This window comes from Suricata suricatta, chromosome 12, assembly GCF_006229205.1.
Source record: "Suricata suricatta isolate VVHF042 chromosome 12, meerkat_22Aug2017_6uvM2_HiC, whole genome shotgun sequence".
NCBI classification, from domain to species: Eukaryota; Metazoa; Chordata; class Mammalia; order Carnivora; family Herpestidae; genus Suricata; species Suricata suricatta.
The window spans coordinates 105630308-105648545 of NC_043711.1; the positions used below are offsets into that span (position 1 = coordinate 105630308).

The 18238-nt window shown below is 63.3% G+C and overlaps 2 protein-coding genes across 2 annotated transcripts; one reads left to right on the forward strand and one right to left on the reverse strand.

Annotated features, from left to right (window-relative positions):
- Positions 1 to 7524: 7524 nt before the first annotated feature.
- On the forward strand, positions 7525 to 9084 carry PPDPF (pancreatic progenitor cell differentiation and proliferation factor). The gene is made up of 5 exons (XM_029918879.1): positions 7525 to 7666; positions 8082 to 8162; positions 8326 to 8403; positions 8500 to 8596; positions 8675 to 9084. The coding sequence occupies exons 2-5, from the start codon at positions 8108 to 8110 to the stop codon at positions 8787 to 8789; spliced, it is 345 nt and encodes a 114-aa protein (XP_029774739.1). The 5' UTR covers positions 7525 to 7666; positions 8082 to 8107; the 3' UTR covers positions 8790 to 9084.
- PTK6 (protein tyrosine kinase 6) lies at positions 8940 to 17662 on the reverse strand. Its single transcript, XM_029918878.1, has 9 exons — positions 17413 to 17662; positions 15879 to 16000; positions 15469 to 15629; positions 14849 to 15002; positions 13725 to 13886; positions 12411 to 12592; positions 11079 to 11232; positions 10713 to 10881; positions 8940 to 9813 (listed from the first exon to the last, which is right to left on the reverse strand). The coding sequence occupies exons 1-9, from the start codon at positions 17640 to 17642 to the stop codon at positions 9798 to 9800; spliced, it is 1350 nt and encodes a 449-aa protein (XP_029774738.1). The 5' UTR covers positions 17643 to 17662; the 3' UTR covers positions 8940 to 9797.
- Between the last annotated feature and the right edge of the window lie 576 nt (positions 17663 to 18238).

An 18238-nucleotide genomic window follows, 5' to 3' on the forward strand; every position in this document is an offset into this window, starting at 1 on the left:
TGTGTCCATGGAGACAGACACAGGTTAGCGGTTCCCAGGGCTCGGGAGGAAGGCTCTGTCGAGTGGCCACAGGTGCTTTGAACTTGGCAGAGGTGACGGGTGTGCTATACCGTGAGTGTGCAAACTGCACACCTGAACGTGGTGATGTGTGTGTCCCGGCACCTTGCCCTCCGTAAAAGGACCTGGGTACCATGATTTCTCCACATTCTTCTCCTTCAAACATGTTTCAGTTATTATAGCTTGTTTGTCTTTCACACTAATTCCAGGATCTGCTTGTCGATATCTTCACCAATCCTGCGGGAATTTGAATTGGCATTTCCCTAGGTCTGGGAACTGATCTTTACCGTGTTCAGTCTCCGTTTACTTAGGTCTGGTTTGATATTTTTCATTAGCATTTCACTTTTGGCACCCACGTTTGCTAGGTTTATACTTAAGTGTTTCATGGACAGAGGGTACCTATTAAAAATGGTATGTTTTACAACCCCGCGTGCTGATCCACGGGGCGCCTCCGTGGCTCAGTCGGTTGAGTGTCAGACTCCTGATTTCAGGCCAGGTCGTGATCCCAGGGTCGCGGGATTGAGCCCTGCATCAGGCTCTGCACTGAGAGCGGGGAGCCTGCTTGGGATTCTCTCTCCCTCTGCCCCTCCGCCACTCACACACTTGCTCGCTCTCTCGCTCTCTCTCCTCTCTCTCTAAAAATGGGTTAATAAACTTAAACAAATAAAAAATAAAAAAGAGTCTCCTTCTAGATATAAATTGCTGACGTGTCAAAATGCGGCCGGCCTGCCTTGCGCCTGCTCCAGCGCTCGCCACGACGTCGTGGGGTGGGTGAGTCGGGACGCTTGTATTTCTCTTTTTCAAGCCAGATGCCTTTTGCTCCTTTTTCTTGCCCCATCGTACTGGCCAGGACCCCCAGGAGGTGGGGGAGTGGTGGGGAGAGCAGCCCTCCTCGCCCTGTTCCAGTCCTGGAGGAGGGAGCGGGCTTCCCCATCGCGCACAGCGCCGGACCTCCGGGCGCGAGTTCTCCATCAGTGCTTGGTCTCAGACCGGAAACCTTTCTTTCTGGTCTCATCTGCCAAGCCCTCACCCAGCAGAGGCTGGGTCCTGTCCGCGCTCGCCCCCCTCACTCCCCGGAACGCGATCTGGCTGCTCCCGGTGGCGGCCGTAGCAGCTGCCCTGGAGCCTGTGTGGGGTCACCCAGAGTCCAGGCCCGCGGGGCCGCGCTCACTGTTTCCCACATGGGCTGAGACTTTCCTGGCGCTTTTATGCCAACTAACTTTGGGTTTTATCCTGAAAGTCAGAATTTTTGATGAATGAACTCTTTTCAATGTGTGGTGTGCCTTGAGCACTAAAATGGTCATTTCTGACCGTTTTTTCCAGGTTTATAGTCGCATTTGGGGGGATGTGTGTTGGCCTCCTCACTCCTTCATGCCAGAAATCTGTAATTTCTTTTGTTACTCAATTCAGGCTTTCATCAACTATATTTATGAAATGTCACTACGTGACCAATCCTTTCTTAGCCACTGGGGGCACTGCCTCTATTCCTGTAGATTTTGTTTAACCAACATGTACTCAGATTAGGTTATTCCCAGCAGTGAAAAGCACTGTTAATAAAAGCTCATGTCTGGGGCGCCTGGGGGGCTCAGTCAGTTAAGCGTCCGACTTCGGCTCGGGTCATGATCTCATGGTCTGTGGGTTCGAGCCCCGGGTCGGGCTCTGTGCTGACAGCTCGGAGCCTGGAGCTGCTTCGGATTCTGTGTCTCCCTCTCTCTCTGCCCCTCCCCCACTCACACTCTGTCTCGCTGTCTCTCAAAAATGAATAACCATGAAAGACTGTGTCTAACCTTCTGTGCTCAGCGCTGGTCTAAGCGTTTACATGAAGCGTCTTAGCCTCAAAACAGCTCCGTGAGTCAGGCTCTCCCCACCTCACAGGGAAGAAATCCGGGATCGCGGTGGGCTCCCTGCCCCCAGGATACCGGCTGGCCACACACAGCGCCCCGCGGAGCAGGCGCCCATCAAACACCAGTCAGTAGTTTTATTTTTTTCTTCTGCAAACGGTGACATCACCTACAGAGGCGCCAGCGGGTGCTGGAGGAGCCACCTGGGGCATGAGGGCCCCAGCCCTGGCCTCCGGCTTCCGTACAAGTCTTGCGTCAGTGCAAACACCTGCGGCCAGAGTGACAATCCACGCACAGGGACAGCCTCGGGCCGGTGAGGAGCGGCACTGTGAGCCTTGCCTCCCCCCGCCCGCCTCCACGGAACACCTGCTTGGACAGACGGTCATCACTTACCTCTCACTCTCCCCCGAAGGGAGTGGAGGCTCCAGAATGTCACCTGCCTGCTCCGCAGTTGGGCCTCCGCCCCAGCCCCAGCAGCTCCAGGGCCCGCGCCCTTCCCTGCCACCCCGCAGCTTCGTCCCCCACCTGTGTGACCAGCCCGGCGCAGCACGCACGTCTCTGCCTCACTGAATGATCTTCCTGTCAGCGTTTCCCCAGGGGCTGGAGGCTCAGGTACTGTTTCCCGACACAGAACTCAGCCCTGCGCACCCTGAGCACACGACAACCCCCAGCACGTGGCCGCCGTCCCCTCGGCGCCCCCGGAAGGGAAGGGCGACCCATGCAAGCTGAGGTGCCACGTCCCAGACACTGAGCGGCCAGCTGGGTCGGGGTCCCACAGCCAGCAGCAGGTGCAGGCAGGTTCCACCCCAGGCCTCACATGGCCCCCCCATGCTGGAGCCACCCCTGAGGCCCGGCCTGTGGGACAGCGATCCTGACTCCTCCTCTTGGTGCCTTGGGGGACACCAGACGGCTGCCATCCCACACCATCGGCACACAGGCTGGGATGCGCCAGGGTGGTGGGTCCCCACTCTAACTAGGATGTCCCACGACCCTCCTTCTGGGTCCCTGACACTAAGGGGAGGGACTGGCCGACCCCCACCCTCCTGGCTTAGTAAATGCAGCTTTTATGTTTGCACTTTAAAGAAATAACACATCTCCCTTCCGACTTTCTGTTCTTGAAGATGCTGGTGAGGTTGGAGATGTGTCAGGCTGGTCCAGCGGCAGCTGGAGGGTGGCCTGGGGAGACGGGAGACGCGCTTCACCAGGGAAAGCCTCGCTGCGTGGCCGGGGTGGTCGGCACGCAGCCCTCAGTGCTGGTCGGCACGCAGCCCTCAGTGCTGGCTCCCACAGGGCTGGCCTCCACCACAGGCCACAGAGCCGCCTTCCTCAGGATCCTCCCCAGGCCTCTGCGCCGGGTCTGAGTGGGGTGGGGGCCGGTGACAGGCCACCCCTAACTGTCCCTACTCACTCCCAGGCTCCCCGCTGGCCACACTGCCCCTCAGCTCCCTGCCCAGAATGCAGCCTGCATCTCAGACTCCATCTCGTTTCTGCTCCTGAGCATCTGGCTCAGACACTCCTACAAGAGGGAGCCCTGGGTGGGAGGTGGCCACAGCCAGGTGGAGGCCAAGTGTCCTGCCTGCCCCACGCCCCAGACACGGCCTACCTCAGGGTGACCCTCGGGCATGGCTGGCCTTGCCCTCAGCCCTAGAAGAGGCTCACGCGCTCTGCCCGGCGTCCAGACCCGCACATGTCTGCACCCAGTCGGTGGGGGGGTGTCATGCGGCCTGAGGAAGGGCCTGGCTGGAGCTAGAGGGTCAGTGTGAACGGAACCAAATCTAAGAAATCCAAGTGAAGAGCACCAAGTGCACTGTGGCTGTGTTTGTATGACAGGCTTTCGCACGTGGAAGAGGGAGAAAGCGTCAGGAAGTCCCAGCTCCGAGAGAGGCCCCGCCTGCAGACCCTCCGGGTCTCTCCGAGATTCCACAGCTTCTGTCCATGCGATGGAGGCGGCGCTGCCGGGGGTAGAGGGTCTGGAGGAGGGGGGTGGGGAGTCCAACTGCCTGGCCCTTCTACATTTCTCCCAGAAGCCTCTGCCCCCAGGTGCCCCCAAGAGGCACAGGCCTGGGTCCCCTAGGGAGTAGCTGCATCAGGGCCCTCCCAGGGGCCAGGCACTGTTTGTGAGCGCAGCCCAAGGAGGAGCTTCAAGGCCTCAGGGGCAGGGCCGCCCAGGCTGCAGGGCCTGCTATGCCCACTCGGGGGGAGTCAGTAGGACGCCTCGCCCTCTGCTCCCCCCCTCCCCCCGGGGACAGGACGTAGCCCCAACCTCCCCGAAGCTGAGCCCAGTGTGTGAGGGATTCTGGGTCCAGGGCCTGCACACCTCCCTGCCCTGGGGCTGTGACAGCATGTTCTCAAGCTCGGGACCGAGCCCAGGGAGAGCAGGGCCTCCCACTCATCTGGCTCTGCACACGCGGGCCTCGCACTGCCACACACAGCAGGCTTCCCACAAGCTCTAGAAGGACAGACAGACGAGTCAGCCAGGAAGGCAAACAGCGAGGTTCGATCCAGCCTCCAGCACCAAGCCCCTTCCAGCAGAGGCCTGGCAACCCCCTGGGAGCCCCAAGCTGACCCCATCCTTCTGGAAAGCCCCCAATCTCAGCTTTCTCTGCTCAGAACCCCCCACAGGGTGGGTCTGTCCCAGGGGCCCCAGCCTGTCCTCCTGCTCACATAGCTGTCTCCCCACCCCCAGTTCTCTTTGACCCACCCTGGCCCTTTGGGGGTGACATCAGCCTTTGCCACCACCCTCCAACCCCAGCTGTGCCCCTTTTGAGTAGCCACCATGCCCAGGATTCAGAGCAGGCACCCCTCACAGACGGTGGCCTGAGCCCCATGTCCTGACCCCACTTTCTGGCCGTATGAGCTGTCCAAGGTCCTGGGCAGGCCCCTCACGCTGGCCTCTCCAGTCCTGAAAGCACAGTCCTGTGGGACGCATGTGTGAGACACATCCCAAGACAGTCACACACCAGCCACGGGCCTCAGGGACACAGAGCGCCAGGGCAGGGGCAAAGCCCGGGGGCTGAGGGCCTTACTAGAATATTCCTCTGTCCTAGTGTCAAGTACACTGACCGATCTGCCTTATGAGTGGCCCTCGACGGCCCCAGTGAGCAGCCTGGCTGCCTCTCCAATCAGGGGCCCTGCTGCGGCCCCTCCCCCTCCCACGGTCTACCAGCCTCCCCACTTTTGCTCAGCAGCACTGAGCTGGATTTTGGGGTGTCCCTGCTGGTCCCTCCCCCCATCTCCACCTTCCTCGGACCTCATCTTAAACCTGACACCCCCTCTGCTGTCTCGCCTCACCACACTGGGTCCCCCTGCCCTCCGGACTGGCTTTGCACTCCTGTCTGGCTCAGCTATTTGCTCATAGTAGATAATTCAACAAAGCAATGTACTGACTGCCAGAACAGCCCCAGGTCTGAGTCAGGGCCATCTCTGTGTTCCTGGGGACATGAGAGGACCCCCCCCACACACACATCCCTGCCTGGCTCTCTGTGTCTTTACTGAGCAGTGAATGCCATGCTGTTGGCCTTGGTTCCCCCCACAGCACCCAGCACGGAGCTGACACCCAGACACCCTTGTGAACCACAAAACACCAAGTCCACCCATGCTTCAAGCCTACCAGGAGCTGCCCCTAGCATGGGAGGGGGCCCGGATGCTGCCAGCGCCCGGTCCTGCTTCTCAGGGGAGGATGAGTCAGGCAAAGGCACAGGCACCCGGCAAGTTAGGGGGGTGCGTGTGGGCCTGCTGAGGCGGGAGCGTGCTGTGGCCCATCCCAGGCCAGCGTGCGGTCAGGGGCTGGCCCTGGAGCCGACGCCAGCTCCCAGCATGGGCCCCACCTACCCACTAACCTGATGGTGTGGCTCCAGGTGTGGTGAGTGCGAGAGTGAGGGGGAGGATGACACACGTCCCTTAACAATTAAATTTGCTTTGCACTAAAGTCACACTTGGCTTATGATCTAGAATTAGCCCAAAGCAGGGACAGGAAACCAAACTGGAGGCACTGGGAGTCAATGAGAGGGGATGGCCATCGGCTGTGAGGCAGGCTCAGGGGTTGCCGTGACACGTGAGCAAGCTGGCAGGTGCCAAATTGTCTCCTCCGTATGTGTGATCCCGTTGACCCCCTGCATGAGAGTCCCCAGAGCTGCCAGCAGGGGACTGGCCCACGGGGAAGAGAGGGTGAAGGTGGAGAAGGAGTGAGCATTACCCAGACTGCAGCTCCTCTTACAGTGCCCTGGGCCCCACCGCAGCCCAAGCCCGGTCCCGATCAGAAAGTCTGAAGCCTTGACCCCCACCCAGCCAGGTAAAGGGTCACATCCAGGGTCTGCCGGGTCCCTCCCCTCCCGAGGCCTTGACTTCCTGTCTGCTGAGTGGACTGAGGTCCAGGAATCCTGGAGGGGTCCTTGATGGGGTCTGAAGATGTGGAAGGAAGGCCTGGCAGAAGGGGTCATGAGATCCTCCTGGCCTCTCCCCCAAGGCCCCCAGAGACTTCTTAAGACCTTCCCAACCATCAGGGAGATACTGCCCAGCCAGGGCCTAGAATGCAAAACGCCAAGTATGCGTGTCCCTGCAGAGGAGGGTAGGGCTTGGGGCCTTCGAGGGGAGCAGAGGCGGCTGATTTCCACTGCCGAAAAGGAAGCTGTCGCCCCAATTGACAAATCAGGGTGTGGCAAGGCCCCAGACAGTGCAGGGCACCTTCCAGGGTTGCCCCAAACAGGGGGCCTCTGCTCCCGCTGGGGGAGACACCCCCGGATGGCAGCTCCTTGCCTGCACCCACTCAGATAAGCCCCCTTCCCTGGCCCTGCTGCCCTTCCACCCCCGCCCTCCCCTGCAAGCTGTGCCTCACAAGCAGGGGGAGGCTGGGGTGCTGGCTGAAGCCGGAGGTCTGAGGTGTGGGTCCCAGAGCCACCAGACTGCGAGGGGGACACCCCAGAAGGGCTTCGTCTGCTAGGAGGCCAGCTGGAGGGCTCCAGGCACCGCCCAGCGCCCACAGCGTCAGGGAGGGGACGCTGCTGGGGGCCCACATCTGGTTGGAGGGCTGGGCACAGGGAGCAGAGGCCCCAGTCTGTCCTGGGTGAGAGTGGGGCCGGCCCCATCCGAAGGGGAGAAGGCAGGAGGAGAAAGGCACCGCAGAGGCTGGGCCTGTGTGTCCAGGTCCAGCGCCCCCACTGCCTTCGAAAGGCTGGAGAGGTCGAGACAGGTTGGAGCACCTGGGGTCCCGGAGTTTCTGGAAAAGTGGACAAGCTTTGATCTTGGAAGGGAGAGTCTCTAGGGCAAGGAAGGTGGCAAGATAGGCACTGCTCCGGGACGGGGTAGGGAGGTCATTTAAGCGCTCCAATCCGAGGCCAGGCTGAGACGGGCTTCCCAGGCGGTCCCAAACTGGATCGACGCCGCAGGGCTGCGCTGCACCCAGGCCAGGCTGCGCGAGCCAGGTCACCGAGGGCGGGGCTCGGCCGGACCGAGGGGCGGGGCCGAATGGGGCTGGAGGGGCCCCGGGCCGAGCTCGGGGCGGGGCCTCGCGGAGGCGGGGGTAAGAGAATGGGGGTGTGTCTTGGACGAGATGGGCGGGGGCCAGACTCGGGGCGGGGCCTCGACTGTCCCCGCCCTCGTGATGAGACTTATAGGTGGGCGCGTCCGCGCGTGCGCACTCCGCGCGCGCTTCGGTTGTGGAGCGGTCTTGGGCTGTCTGCTCTGCAAATGGGCTCCGTTGCCTAGCGTCCCCGTCCCCGTCCCCGCCACCCGTGATCGCGCGCCGAGGCCCGCGAGGGGTCGCCGCCAAGGTGAGGACCCGGGCGGCGCGTCGGTGGGGTCGGCCCGAGTGGGCGGCGGGAAACGGCCCCGTGCGCCCCGGCCGGCGGGACAGACCGACTGGCGGACAGAAGGCAGGACGGCCGGGGGCGTGGGGTGGGCTGGGGCCGGGCGGGCTGGGCAGGTGCCGGGAGCCCCGGGCCGGGGACCCCGCGCACAAAGCGCCTTTGTTGCTCCCGCGCGGCCGGTTCGGGCCGGTTGGAGCCGCCCGCGCCCTGCACGGCGAAGGCGATCGGGAGTTCCGGGCTCGGGCCCCGCCTCCTCTCGGTCAATAAACTCTGTGTCGTGGACCCGGGAGTCTGTGGGGGGGCGGTCTCCCGAGTGGGGACCGCCCCTCTCGAAGGCCGGCGGGTGACCCGGGGGGCTCCCCGACCCCTGCGTGCGCAGGTTTCCACCAGCCCACAAGCGACAGCATGGCAGCCATCCCCTCCAGCGGCTCGCTCGTGGCCACCCACGACTATTACCGGCGTAAGTAAGCCCCCTCGCCCTCTGCCCTACAGGTCTTGTGGGGGCGGGGACGGCCGAGGAGCTCAGGCTCTGCCGCTGCGCTGCCAGCAAAGCCAGCGCTTGGCCTGCTGGACAGGGCAGGGGACTCGGTGCCTGCAGAGCTGACCAGGCCTCCCCTCTCCAGGCCGCCTGGGTTCCACTTCCAGCAACAGCTCCTGCGGAAGTGCTGAGTATCCCGGGGAAGCCGTCCCTCACCACCCGGGTGAGCAGCGCCACTCCCCTGCGGTGGGGGGCACCTTCTGGAGGGATCCCACCGGGAATAGGCAGGAGCACCACTACCCTACTTTCCTTTTTTCAGGTCTCCCCAAGGCTGACCCAGGTCACTGGTGGGCAAGCTTCTTTTTCGGGAAGTCCACTCTCCCGTTCATGGCTACAGTGTTGGAGTCCCCAGAACGGTGAGTCCGCATTCCTGGGGGCCAGCCTGGGAGGCGGGGGCAGGTGGAAGCCCCCTCTGACCCCAAGCTCTCCCCCAGCTCGGAATCTCCCCAGGCCTCCAGCGGTTCGATCCCCTGTGACCCGGCTCTGGAAGCCATGAGGAAGCAACCTGGTGGCCAGCCTGGCACAGCCAACACCGGTCCCCAATCCTGAGTGGCCCCTGCCAGGCTTCAGGAGGCACTAGGCTCAGGAGAGCCCCCCCCTTCCCCTCCCCTCCCGTCCCCATCCCTTCCCTCCCCTCCTCTTCCCCCCTCTCCCCTCTCCTCCCCTCCTAGACTAGGGGGGCTGCGGCTAAGCACTTGGGTTCTTTTATATCAAAATAACAAAACACCAAAAAGGAAGTTAAGAGAACCCCACTCTTTACTGTCCCAGCCACACGCAAGCCTCCCCGACACCCTGTAACCGTGTGCCTTGCACCAAGTGGAAAATAAACTCCAAGCAGCCAGTAGCCCTGAGGATGTGTGTGAACTGGGTGCCCCAGGGCCCTGTGGGAGAAACCTGAACACTTTTCCACCTCACTTCCTGCAGGGGTGGAGAGTTGGGCCTTCCTGGGTTCCCTCGCTGGGGAGCCACCTCTTGGGTCTGGCCCAGGTTCACATGGTCAAGCTGCTACAGCGAGTGTGGAGCCTTGGCACCTGAGAAGGGACGGGCTTCCTGGTAGAGCAGGCAGTTGAGTTGGACAAGAAGCCTCCGGGGCAGCCACTGGGGCCCTGGCCCTGCCTGTGGGTTTGGGGGCCATCAGCTGGAGGGACCTGGTGCCCTAGAAGGACCTTGGGAAAGCCCCCCTGCCCTGGCCACCCTGGAGGGCAGCGAGGGGCCAGTACCAGAGCTGTCCCAGCTGGTGTGGTGCACCTCGTGGGGCCGTGCTCTCTCCAGGAGCCTTCCCGTGCGGGTATTGTCTCCTACCCTGTCGTAGGACACGTCCTGGGTCGCGTCCCCCAGAGTTGGGGACCAAAGCTAAGACTGAATCATAAGTGGTGTGGGGCCATTCACGAGGGGCCTTCCCAGCACAGGTGACCTGGCTTTGGACAAACTCCAACCCAGGACCTTAGGAAGGTATGGCCGTGTCATCCTCTGCCAGCCTCCGTGGGCGGGCATGGCTGCTTTACTGTGTGTCCACACACCTTCAGTGGCCAGCAGAGATTGGCTCAGGTCTGTTGGTCAGGAGTGGGGCAGCCTAGGGCGTGGATGGGGGCTAAGTATGAGGTTGGGGGCTCCACGGGCCTCCAAGGGAGCCCACTGCCTCTTTGGCCACTCTGCCTGCACTCTGTGCTATAAGTGGTTCAGTCCAATCCAGGATTTCCAGTGTGGCTAATGGCTGTTAGGGGCCTTTGTCCTGTCTACCCTGGTGTCCAGGTAGGCTTCAGGGTCGTGGGACCTTGCCCACACTCCCCTCTGGTCCCAAAGCCAGTAGTCTGTGCTGTGGCCTGTAGCGGAGGCCTCCATTCCCACTTTAGACGGACCCAGAATGGGGTAGGTGCCCCAAAGGGTAGCCTGAGCGCTAGCTAGCCTCCTGGCTGGCGTCCGGATGAGGCCCTTGGGGCTCCTGGCGGCAGCCGCTGACAGCCACGGCCCTGGGTGGCCGGCAGCAGTGCCCCAACACCAAACAGCCCATTTTCAGAGTACTCTCCCAAGTCAGGAGCTGCACACGACCCAGAATGAGTCCAGCCAAAATCCAGGCCCCTCTTCGTGCCCCACCTGGGGCAGCTGAGCCCCGGTCCTGACTCCAGCTGGTGGGCTTTGGGTCAGGACCAGGGACAGGTCCACTCCCTTTAATAATAAGAGCTGCCAGGTTCCTGGAGGGTTGGAGTTGGCTGCGGAGGGTCCCGGCACTTTCTAGGAGTAGTGGGCAGCCTCAGCTCCCAGACTGCAGGCAGCCTGCTCACCCCGCCCCACAGCAGGGTGGACCCCCGGACGCAGCGTTCAGCCTGGTTCTGGGAATTCGTCTGCACCTTCGGGCTGCCGGTACCCGTATCTGAGGTCCAGGAAGGCACGCAGGCCTCTCCTCACAGGGCCTGGTCTGGTAACCTCAGGCAGCACCAGAGGGGATGCCCCTTTCAGAGTGGGTTCTCGTACCTGGTGACGCTGGAGAGCTTCTCCCGCAGAGCTTTGAAGCAAGGCCTCTGCCCGGGGTCCCTGTGCCAGCACGACAGCATCAGCCTGTAGGCAGTGGGCGGGCTCTCGGGGGGACAGGGCATGCGGTAGCCGGAGTCCACCCTCAGGAAGGCCTCGTGGTTGGACATGCCTGTGGTGGGCCGGCAGGAGGGGCTGGGGGTGCGGTCCCCTCACCCAGGCAGCCACCCTTCCAGGAGACTGCATCCCCTGCACCTTCCTGACACCGTCTGGAGGCAGCCCAGCGCTCAGTGAGTGGTGCATGCCCCAAGCCCAGGTGACGGCACCTGCCGCCGTGTCCACAGTGGGGGACGTTGTCGGGCGCCGTACCTGCATAGGGTATCTGACCCCTGCTGAAAATCTCATGGAGGAGGATCCCGAAGGACCAGATGTCCGACTTGATGGAGTAGAGCCCCCGGGAGAGGGCCTCCGGGGCAGTCCACTTGTAGGGAATGTTGCGGTCATGGGAAAGGTAGATGTCCTCCTGCAAGCAGAGATGCGCTGGGGCCCCGGGGCTGCCTGCGGCCTTTGCGCCCGCGGCATGGACACACGGGCGCTAGATTCGTGGTGCAGAGCAGACTGGGCACGGTGACGGCCCTCCTGACACCACCACCACGGTTGCCACTAGAGGGAGGTGGTGCTGGCGCTTGAAGACAGCAGGCCCTGAGCCACCAGCAGCACCGCTTTTCCTTAGATTCTGGGGGTGAGGGGTGGGTGAGGGGGGTCAGGAAGGGACAGGACACACGTGGCCTCCCAGGTGGTGTCCCTGTCCCAGAGCTCGGCCAGCATGAATGACCATGTGCAGGGACGCTGTCACCTCGGAGCCCACAGGTGTGTTCCAACCGTGGGCTCACAGAGGCAGCCTGGACCACCTGGCCACCAGGTGAGTGAGGGAGATGCTTTTCTAGAAGCATCCAGCTTACAATCAAGGACTACAGCATCAGGATATCAACCCCTGATGGAAGGGCCCTGAACTCTGGCTGTCGGTACCCCTAATGCCAGGGCAACTGAGGCAGAGGCCACCCTGAGTGGAGGGCTCCGCCGACAAGGGGGTTCTGGGAGCCAGAGAACCAGGCCCAGCAGTGGTGATGAAGGGTCCACACGGGCAGCAAACAAGAGTTCTTGGCTTTCAGGAATTTGGAAACTTCGCTCTGAGGGGCCGTGTGATGACCTCGAGTCCCACTAATTGTCAGAAGCGTGACTGTGTCTGTCTGGAGCCCTGAGATGCCGAGCGTGTGCACGTGGACGTGGGTCTCAGCGTGGAGACGGAAACACTCAATGGGGCTGGGAAGCTGAGGGCGCGCGTGACAGCATTCTGTCCACGTTTGTCCTCAGAATCCTCCACCGTGAAAGTGTCTTCTGTGGGGGGCCGGTGGGGGAGGTGTCTGCCCTGAGCTCACAAACCGCTCCCAGCCTCTCCCCTCGCCGAGCGCAAGAGAGCGTGGACGGATGAGCAGGGGGCGCACCCACGGGCCCCCGCCTGGCTTCCCTTTCCTCGGGGGGCTCCTGCGCTCTCTGGCCAGCGAGCTCCCCCTGCCCTCCTAGCTCCCAGCCCCGGGAGAGGCCTGCCAGCCCCAGCGTCCCGCCCCGGGCCTGCTCAGCTGGCCTCCCTTGAACCCCAGCTCCATGTAGAGGGCGCCCAGCGGGCTCCCCGGGCCCTACCTTGATGAGCCTGGCCAGCCCAAAGTCCCCGACTTTGCAGATGTTGTTTTCCCCCACAAAGATGTTCCTGGCGGCCAGGTCCCGGTGGATGTAATTCTGTGACTCCAGGTAGCACATGCCCTCGGCCACCTGGGCCGCCAGGTCCACCAGCTCCGAAACGGGCAGCGTTTTCTCGTCAGAGTCTGCGGAGGCCAGGCAAGGCCGAGCTCAGAGGGCTGGGGGCCGAGCCCTCCCCCCACGGCCCCGAGTGCTGCTGGAACAGGACAGCCGCCTGACTTGAGGCTGGAACCGTGCGCCTGTCATGGCCCTGCTGGAGGGCCAGATGCCACGCATGCCCTGCGCCCCATGCCCGTTTCCTCTCTGGGAATGTACCAAAGGGATAGGGATGCAGAAGGGTCAGCGCAGAGACGCTCCTCATGACCTTCCTCACACAACTGAAAACCTCAGAAAGCTTCAACAAGAGGGGACTCGGGAAGCGGGCGCAGCTCATCGCGTGCCGCGGGGCCGCCATTCGGAGAAGGGTCCCCGTGAGCAGGGAGCCCCCGCTGCGGCGCCTCAGCTGATGGGCCGCGTTCGCTCTGGGTGTTAAATGAGGGAACAGGTCTCGTTAACAGATGATGAGGCCTGTGAGTCCATGAGACACGCGTGTGTGGTATGTGTGGTGCGTGAGGCTGTGTACGTGTGTGTGCAAGTGCACGTGCACACTCGGACACCAGAAGAAGGGTCAGCACCTTCCAGAAAGAAAAGCAGTGGGAACCAGGCCTGCATGTTTGGAAGCTGGAGGGGGGGCCGGGCCCGCCTGGCGTTAGATTGCCATGGCCTCCGGTGGCCTCCGCTCACTGTGGACGGAGGCTCCGGGGTCGCCGCTCTGCTCTCCCGACGGTGGATGGAGAGCAGACGGTACGTTTACCGCAGGGCATTTTAAATCATTTCGTGAGCAGGTAAGGCTGGCAGCTCCCTGGCTGTCCGTACCCTGTGCAGGGCTGTCTCTGTGTCTCCTGTTTATTAACACTCTTTTTAATGTTTTATTTTTAACACAAGAGAAAGACACACAGAGAGAGAGAGAGAGGGAGCATGAGTGGGGGAGGGGCAGAGAGAGGAAGACAGAATCGGAAGCAGGCTCCAGGCTCCGATCTGACAGCTCGGACTCGAACCCACGAATGGCGAGATCATGACCTGAGCCGAAGTCAGATGCCCAACCGACTGAGCCCACTTGGGTTTTCTCTCTCTTTGCACACGTTTCCCAGGCCCCCAAACCCGTGTCGCCTTCCTCCCCAGAACGGGACCCTGAGTGCCGCCCAGCGGCCAGCTCACCTCGCAGCAGCTCCAGCAGGCCCCCCTTGGGCATGAGCTCCGTGACGATGTACACGGGGTCCCCCACGGACACCACGGCGTACAGCGGCAGGATGTGCTTGTGCCGAAGCTGCTTCATGGCCCGAATCTCCGCCTGGAAGGTGTGCTGGTGCAGGAGGTCATCTGTGGGGGCAGGCAGCCTCGGTGGGTGTGGGCACCCTCCCCGGGGGCACCCCAGCCCCACACCACGGCGTCCACGGGAAGGCTGTGCTGGACCCACCTCCCGCTCGCCACATACCGGGCTCCACGTTTACGCCCTGTCCCCAGCCCGATGCGGAGTGGCTCACCCCCAGCTGTGTCCCCACAGTGCCCCTGCCCCTGCCCCTGAAGTGGGGGACCGGAACCCCTAGTGGGTTTTCAGGAGATTTTAAGTGAACCTTTTCAGATTTCTAGCGATCTGTTTATTTTAATGGCTTTCCACGTGCGTTACGAATTGAAAGTTCCCTGGGGCACCTAGGGGGCTCAGTCAGTTAAGTGTCTAACTCTTGATTTTGGCTCAGGTTGATCTCATGGTTCATGAGTTCGAGCCCTGCATCGGACCTGCACGGAGCCTGCTTGGGATTTGCCGTCTCCCTCTCTCTCTGCACCTCCCTGCTTGCTCTCTCTATATCTCTATCAAAATACACAAAACTAAACTTAAAAAAAAAAGAATTTAAAATTCTCTTTTAAAATAAGTGCCTCTAGGGGCGCCTGGGTGACTCAGTTGGTGAAGCGTCTGACTTTGGCTTGGGTCATGATCTCAAGGTTCACGAGTTCAAGCCCGGCATCGGGTTCTGTGCTGACAGCTCAGGGCCTGGAGCTGCTTCAGATTCTCCCTCTCTCTCCCCCTCCCCTATTTGTGCTCTGTTTCTCTCTCTCTCTCTCTCTCTCTCTCTCAAAAACTAACATACATAAAATTTTTTCTTCATAAAATAAACACACTTAGGTGAAAACATACGCATTGAAAGGAAACGAAGGCCACGCGGTGGCCGTTGGAGACGCTGAGCAGCGGGGGCCTCGGGGGCCTGGAGAGGCAGGCTGGCCTGTCGCCCCGCCCGCCCCCCGGGAGCAAGGCCTGCAGTCCCTGTGGGGCCCCTGACACTCACCTCGAGCAATCACCTTGATAGCCACTCGGACCTGGTCCTTCCAGAGCCCTTCGAAGACCTCCCCGAAGTAGCCGGACCCCAGCTTCCGGCAGAGCGTGAACTCCTCCCGCGGCCGCTCCCAGTCGTCATAGTGGGGCAGGGGCTGGGGCTCGTGCTGGATGGACAGGCAGGGGGCCGTCCCCATCACCTAGCCCGCCCACTCTACCGCAGGCTAGGGGGCCCCGATCTACCCTCGGACACAGGGCGATGCCCCGAGGCTCCGCACCTGGCCAGGCCTTCCCAGGAGCCGCCCTCAGTGTGGCTGCCTGGCCGTCTCCCACAGGCACCCTCACCCGCCCACTCTACGCCCGTGACATCGGCCCGAGTGCCGGTCACACAGAGTTCTTGTCCCCAGGCTCCCACTGGCCCAGAGAGACTCCCAGGAGCACAGGCCTCTCCATGGCCCCGGGCTGAGGGCCGCCCAGCAGAGGGAGGCACGGCCCTGCCCCCACGCCGCTCTGCGGGAACACGCCTCCTGAGACCGGAGTCCCTGGGGCCAGGTCTCTGCCCCCCTCCGCCCATGTCCGTGAGGAGAGAGGGAGCTGGGCAGAGAGTGGGGGCAGCGGTGCAGGTGGCCCTACCTTCCTGCAGGGCACAGTGAGCCGGAGGCCATGGGACAGGCTCTGGGCGGTGTGGTGGTCCAGCAGCTCGGACAGGCTGGGGAAGGACACGGCCTGGTTGAGGTGCAGCCGGCCAGCACGCCTCCAGATCCTGTAGTGTCGCACAGCCTGGCCGTCCCACACTGGGGGGGGGCGGGGGGCATGTGTGAACCAGAGGTGCCCGCGCGGGGCATCCTGCCCCCGGCACACCCAGCCCCGACGTGAGAAAACGCAGACCCGGGACCGCAGGCGGGTCCGCCCACCTGAGGGAAGTCTTGGATGTGGCAGACAGAGGGGCGGGCACAGGCCAGCGGGGCTGGGTTTGGGGGCAAGGAGCCCCAAAGTCAAGCGCACAGGGCCCAGAGTGGGGAGAAGAGCCAGGGAGGCCGTACCTGAGAGGACATAGTCGGCGCCCGGCTTCTCGCTGACCCTGACCAGGAAAGTCCCTGCTGAGCCACCCTCCGCCTGCAGCCTGTGCAGGGCCTCGGAGCGGGAGATGCGGCCGAAAAACCACCTGCAGGACGGGGCGGGGGTGGTCCTGAGCCCACACTGACCTTCGTCCCCTGCCCTCTCTGATCCCACCTCCGCCCACCCAACCCACCCCGAATCCCAGCCCCCAAAATGGCCGGGAATCCCCCGTCTGTGGGGTCAGAGCCACTCCTGCCCCAGAAACACGCCGTCCGGTCCCGTGAGTGGAACCACGTTCTGTGACGCGGGCCCCAGACGCTCTGCTGTAGGACTGTGGGGCCCGGGGTCCGCATCTGAGCGCTGAGCCCCTGCACGTGTGCCCTCGCACACGCACGCCCACGCCTGCTCACACACACCAGCGCCCGTGCATGGGCGAGCCTCGGACTCTGGACTTCGGGGTGGGGTCTGCTGAATTACCCAGGTGACCTTTGCTGCCGGCTGCTCTGCCCTTGGTTCCCTCTATTCCTTCAAGGGCCCCCAGAACAGGACGCCCCCGCAGGCAGCCCCGGGAGGGCCACGCCCCACCCCGACCGAGGTAGCACATTGTGAACCTCTCTCATTGGCTCACCCCTCCAGCCACTCTGCCTCCTTCCTGCTTCAAAAATACACCAGGTTCTCGGGACCTCGGGGCCTTTGCACCAGCCACTCCCACCTCTGCACCACCCCTGTGGTGGGACCTTGCCTCCCAAAACTGTGCAGTTTACGGCCCCACTGCTCGGTCCCTCGTCAGCAGGAGGAAACCCCTGGGCCCGTCCACCGTGCGACAGCATCGGCTCGCAGCAGCTCCTGGCGCCTCTCGTGCTCGACCCTCCTGGCCCAGAGCGCCAAGGAACCAGCTCAGGGAGTCGTGCAGACGCCCGCCCCAGGCTGTCCTTGTGGCCCACGCTTCCTGGGCAGCCCCTTGGGACCAACCAGCACCTTCAGGAGCCTCCCCATCAGTGATGGGGAGGCCCGTGGCCCACGCCCAGACAGGCCTATCGCAAGGACCTTCCTGCTCCCTCTAACTAGGTCATGCATCTGGTTTCGGTCGTTTGGAAGGTGAGCAAAGCTTTGCTCCCCAAAAGGCCCAGTCCCTGCCTCGGACTCCGACGCAGACCACATCCCTGGTGGCGAGCCACCCGGAAGCCCACTGCGGACCCTTCTGTCCTGTCTGGGTCCTGGCACCAAGTGACCGTGGGGGAGCCTAGGGGAGGGGCCACCAACCTGTGCAGCTCCGTGTTCCCAGATGTCACACAGAGAAAGCCTCGTCAGCTCTCCTGGGACCTGGGGTGGTGGGCTCCGGCCGCAGGGGGACAGAATCACATGTCCCCCATCCTCATGGGCTGCCCCCAGAGCCCAGCCACAGTAGTGTGGAGCTCTGGCCTGAGGGCTGCCCGGCCCTGAGCTCCCGAGAGGGCCGCCGGGCCCAGAGAGTGGGGGCACCTCGGGGTGACCCGCAAGGGCCACGGGGACACTCACGGCTCAGACTCCACCGTCTCCTCCTCGGCCAGGTAGCTGTGGGGCACGTAGCCCTCCGCCAGGGCCCTGCCCGCCTCGTCCAGCCGCACCGCCCAGCACCACTCCTCCTCATGCCTGGCCACGCGCAGCAGGTCCCCCGCCCGGAAGCTCAGCTCCTGGTCTGTCCGGGCCTCGAAGTCCCACAGGCCCACGTACCGGGGGCCCGGGTGAGGCTGGCCCCGAGACAGCATGGCGGGTGCGGTGGCAGCACTAGCCTCCTGGCCTGCACACCTGTCACCTGGCCGGCGGCACCTGTGGCTGGGAGCGGCGGGCGGGCGGGCCCCGACAGGCCGCCTCCAGCAGCCGGCCCACTTCCTTGTGCTGAGGCAGCGGAGCCGGGCCGGCCACACCTGCACCCCCAGGCCTTTGCCCCGGGCTCCACCCCAAGGGCCCAGCAGCCCACCCGTCCTCCTGCCCCCTGAGGCTGGGGCAGTCTGAGAACTGGCTGCCCTGGGGAGTGTGCCCACCACCCGGCCACATGGCCAGACCTGAGCACCCCGGGGGGAGTGAGTGATGGGTCCTGTCGGGCCTCCCTGGGGTCCAGTTTAGCCGCTGGGGCTCAGGCATGAGTGGAACTGGGTGCGAGGGAGGTGGGGGGGTGGGAGAGGAGGTGTGAGGCCTGGGAGTGAGTCAGCCCCACCCAGCTCCCCCGGTGTCTTGTCCCACAGTCTCCGCTGGAGGCCCCGGGTGCGTGCAGGTTCCGGTCCCCTTCCTGGAGTCTGTCTCCCTCGGGGCCCACCACACACTCCCTTCCCCAGACCCCCAGACCCCGGCCCCCGAAGGGGTC

What these genes read in the sequence shown, in the direction of transcription:
- PTK6 (XM_029918878.1), bottom strand. Translation starts at nt 17,642, where the DNA reads ATGCTGTCTCGGGGCCAGCCTCACCCGGGCCCCCGGTACGTGGGCCTG. An exon ending in TATCAAGGTGATTGCTCGAG is followed by an intron (nt 13,887 to 14,848) that starts GTGAGTGTCAGG and finishes CTGCCCCCACAG; the next exon opens with ATGACCTCCTGCACCAGCAC. An exon ending in GGCTGGCCAGGCTCATCAAG is followed by an intron (nt 11,233 to 12,410) that starts GTAGGGCCCGGG and finishes CTCTGCTTGCAG; the next exon opens with GAGGACATCTACCTTTCCCA.
- PPDPF (XM_029918879.1), top strand. Translation starts at nt 8,108, where the DNA reads ATGGCAGCCATCCCCTCCAGCGGCTCGCTCGTGGCCACCCACGACTAT. An exon ending in CACCCACGACTATTACCGGC is followed by an intron (nt 8,163 to 8,325) that starts GTAAGTAAGCCC and finishes TCCCCTCTCCAG; the next exon opens with GCCGCCTGGGTTCCACTTCC. An exon ending in AGCCGTCCCTCACCACCCGG is followed by an intron (nt 8,404 to 8,499) that starts GTGAGCAGCGCC and finishes TCCTTTTTTCAG; the next exon opens with GTCTCCCCAAGGCTGACCCA.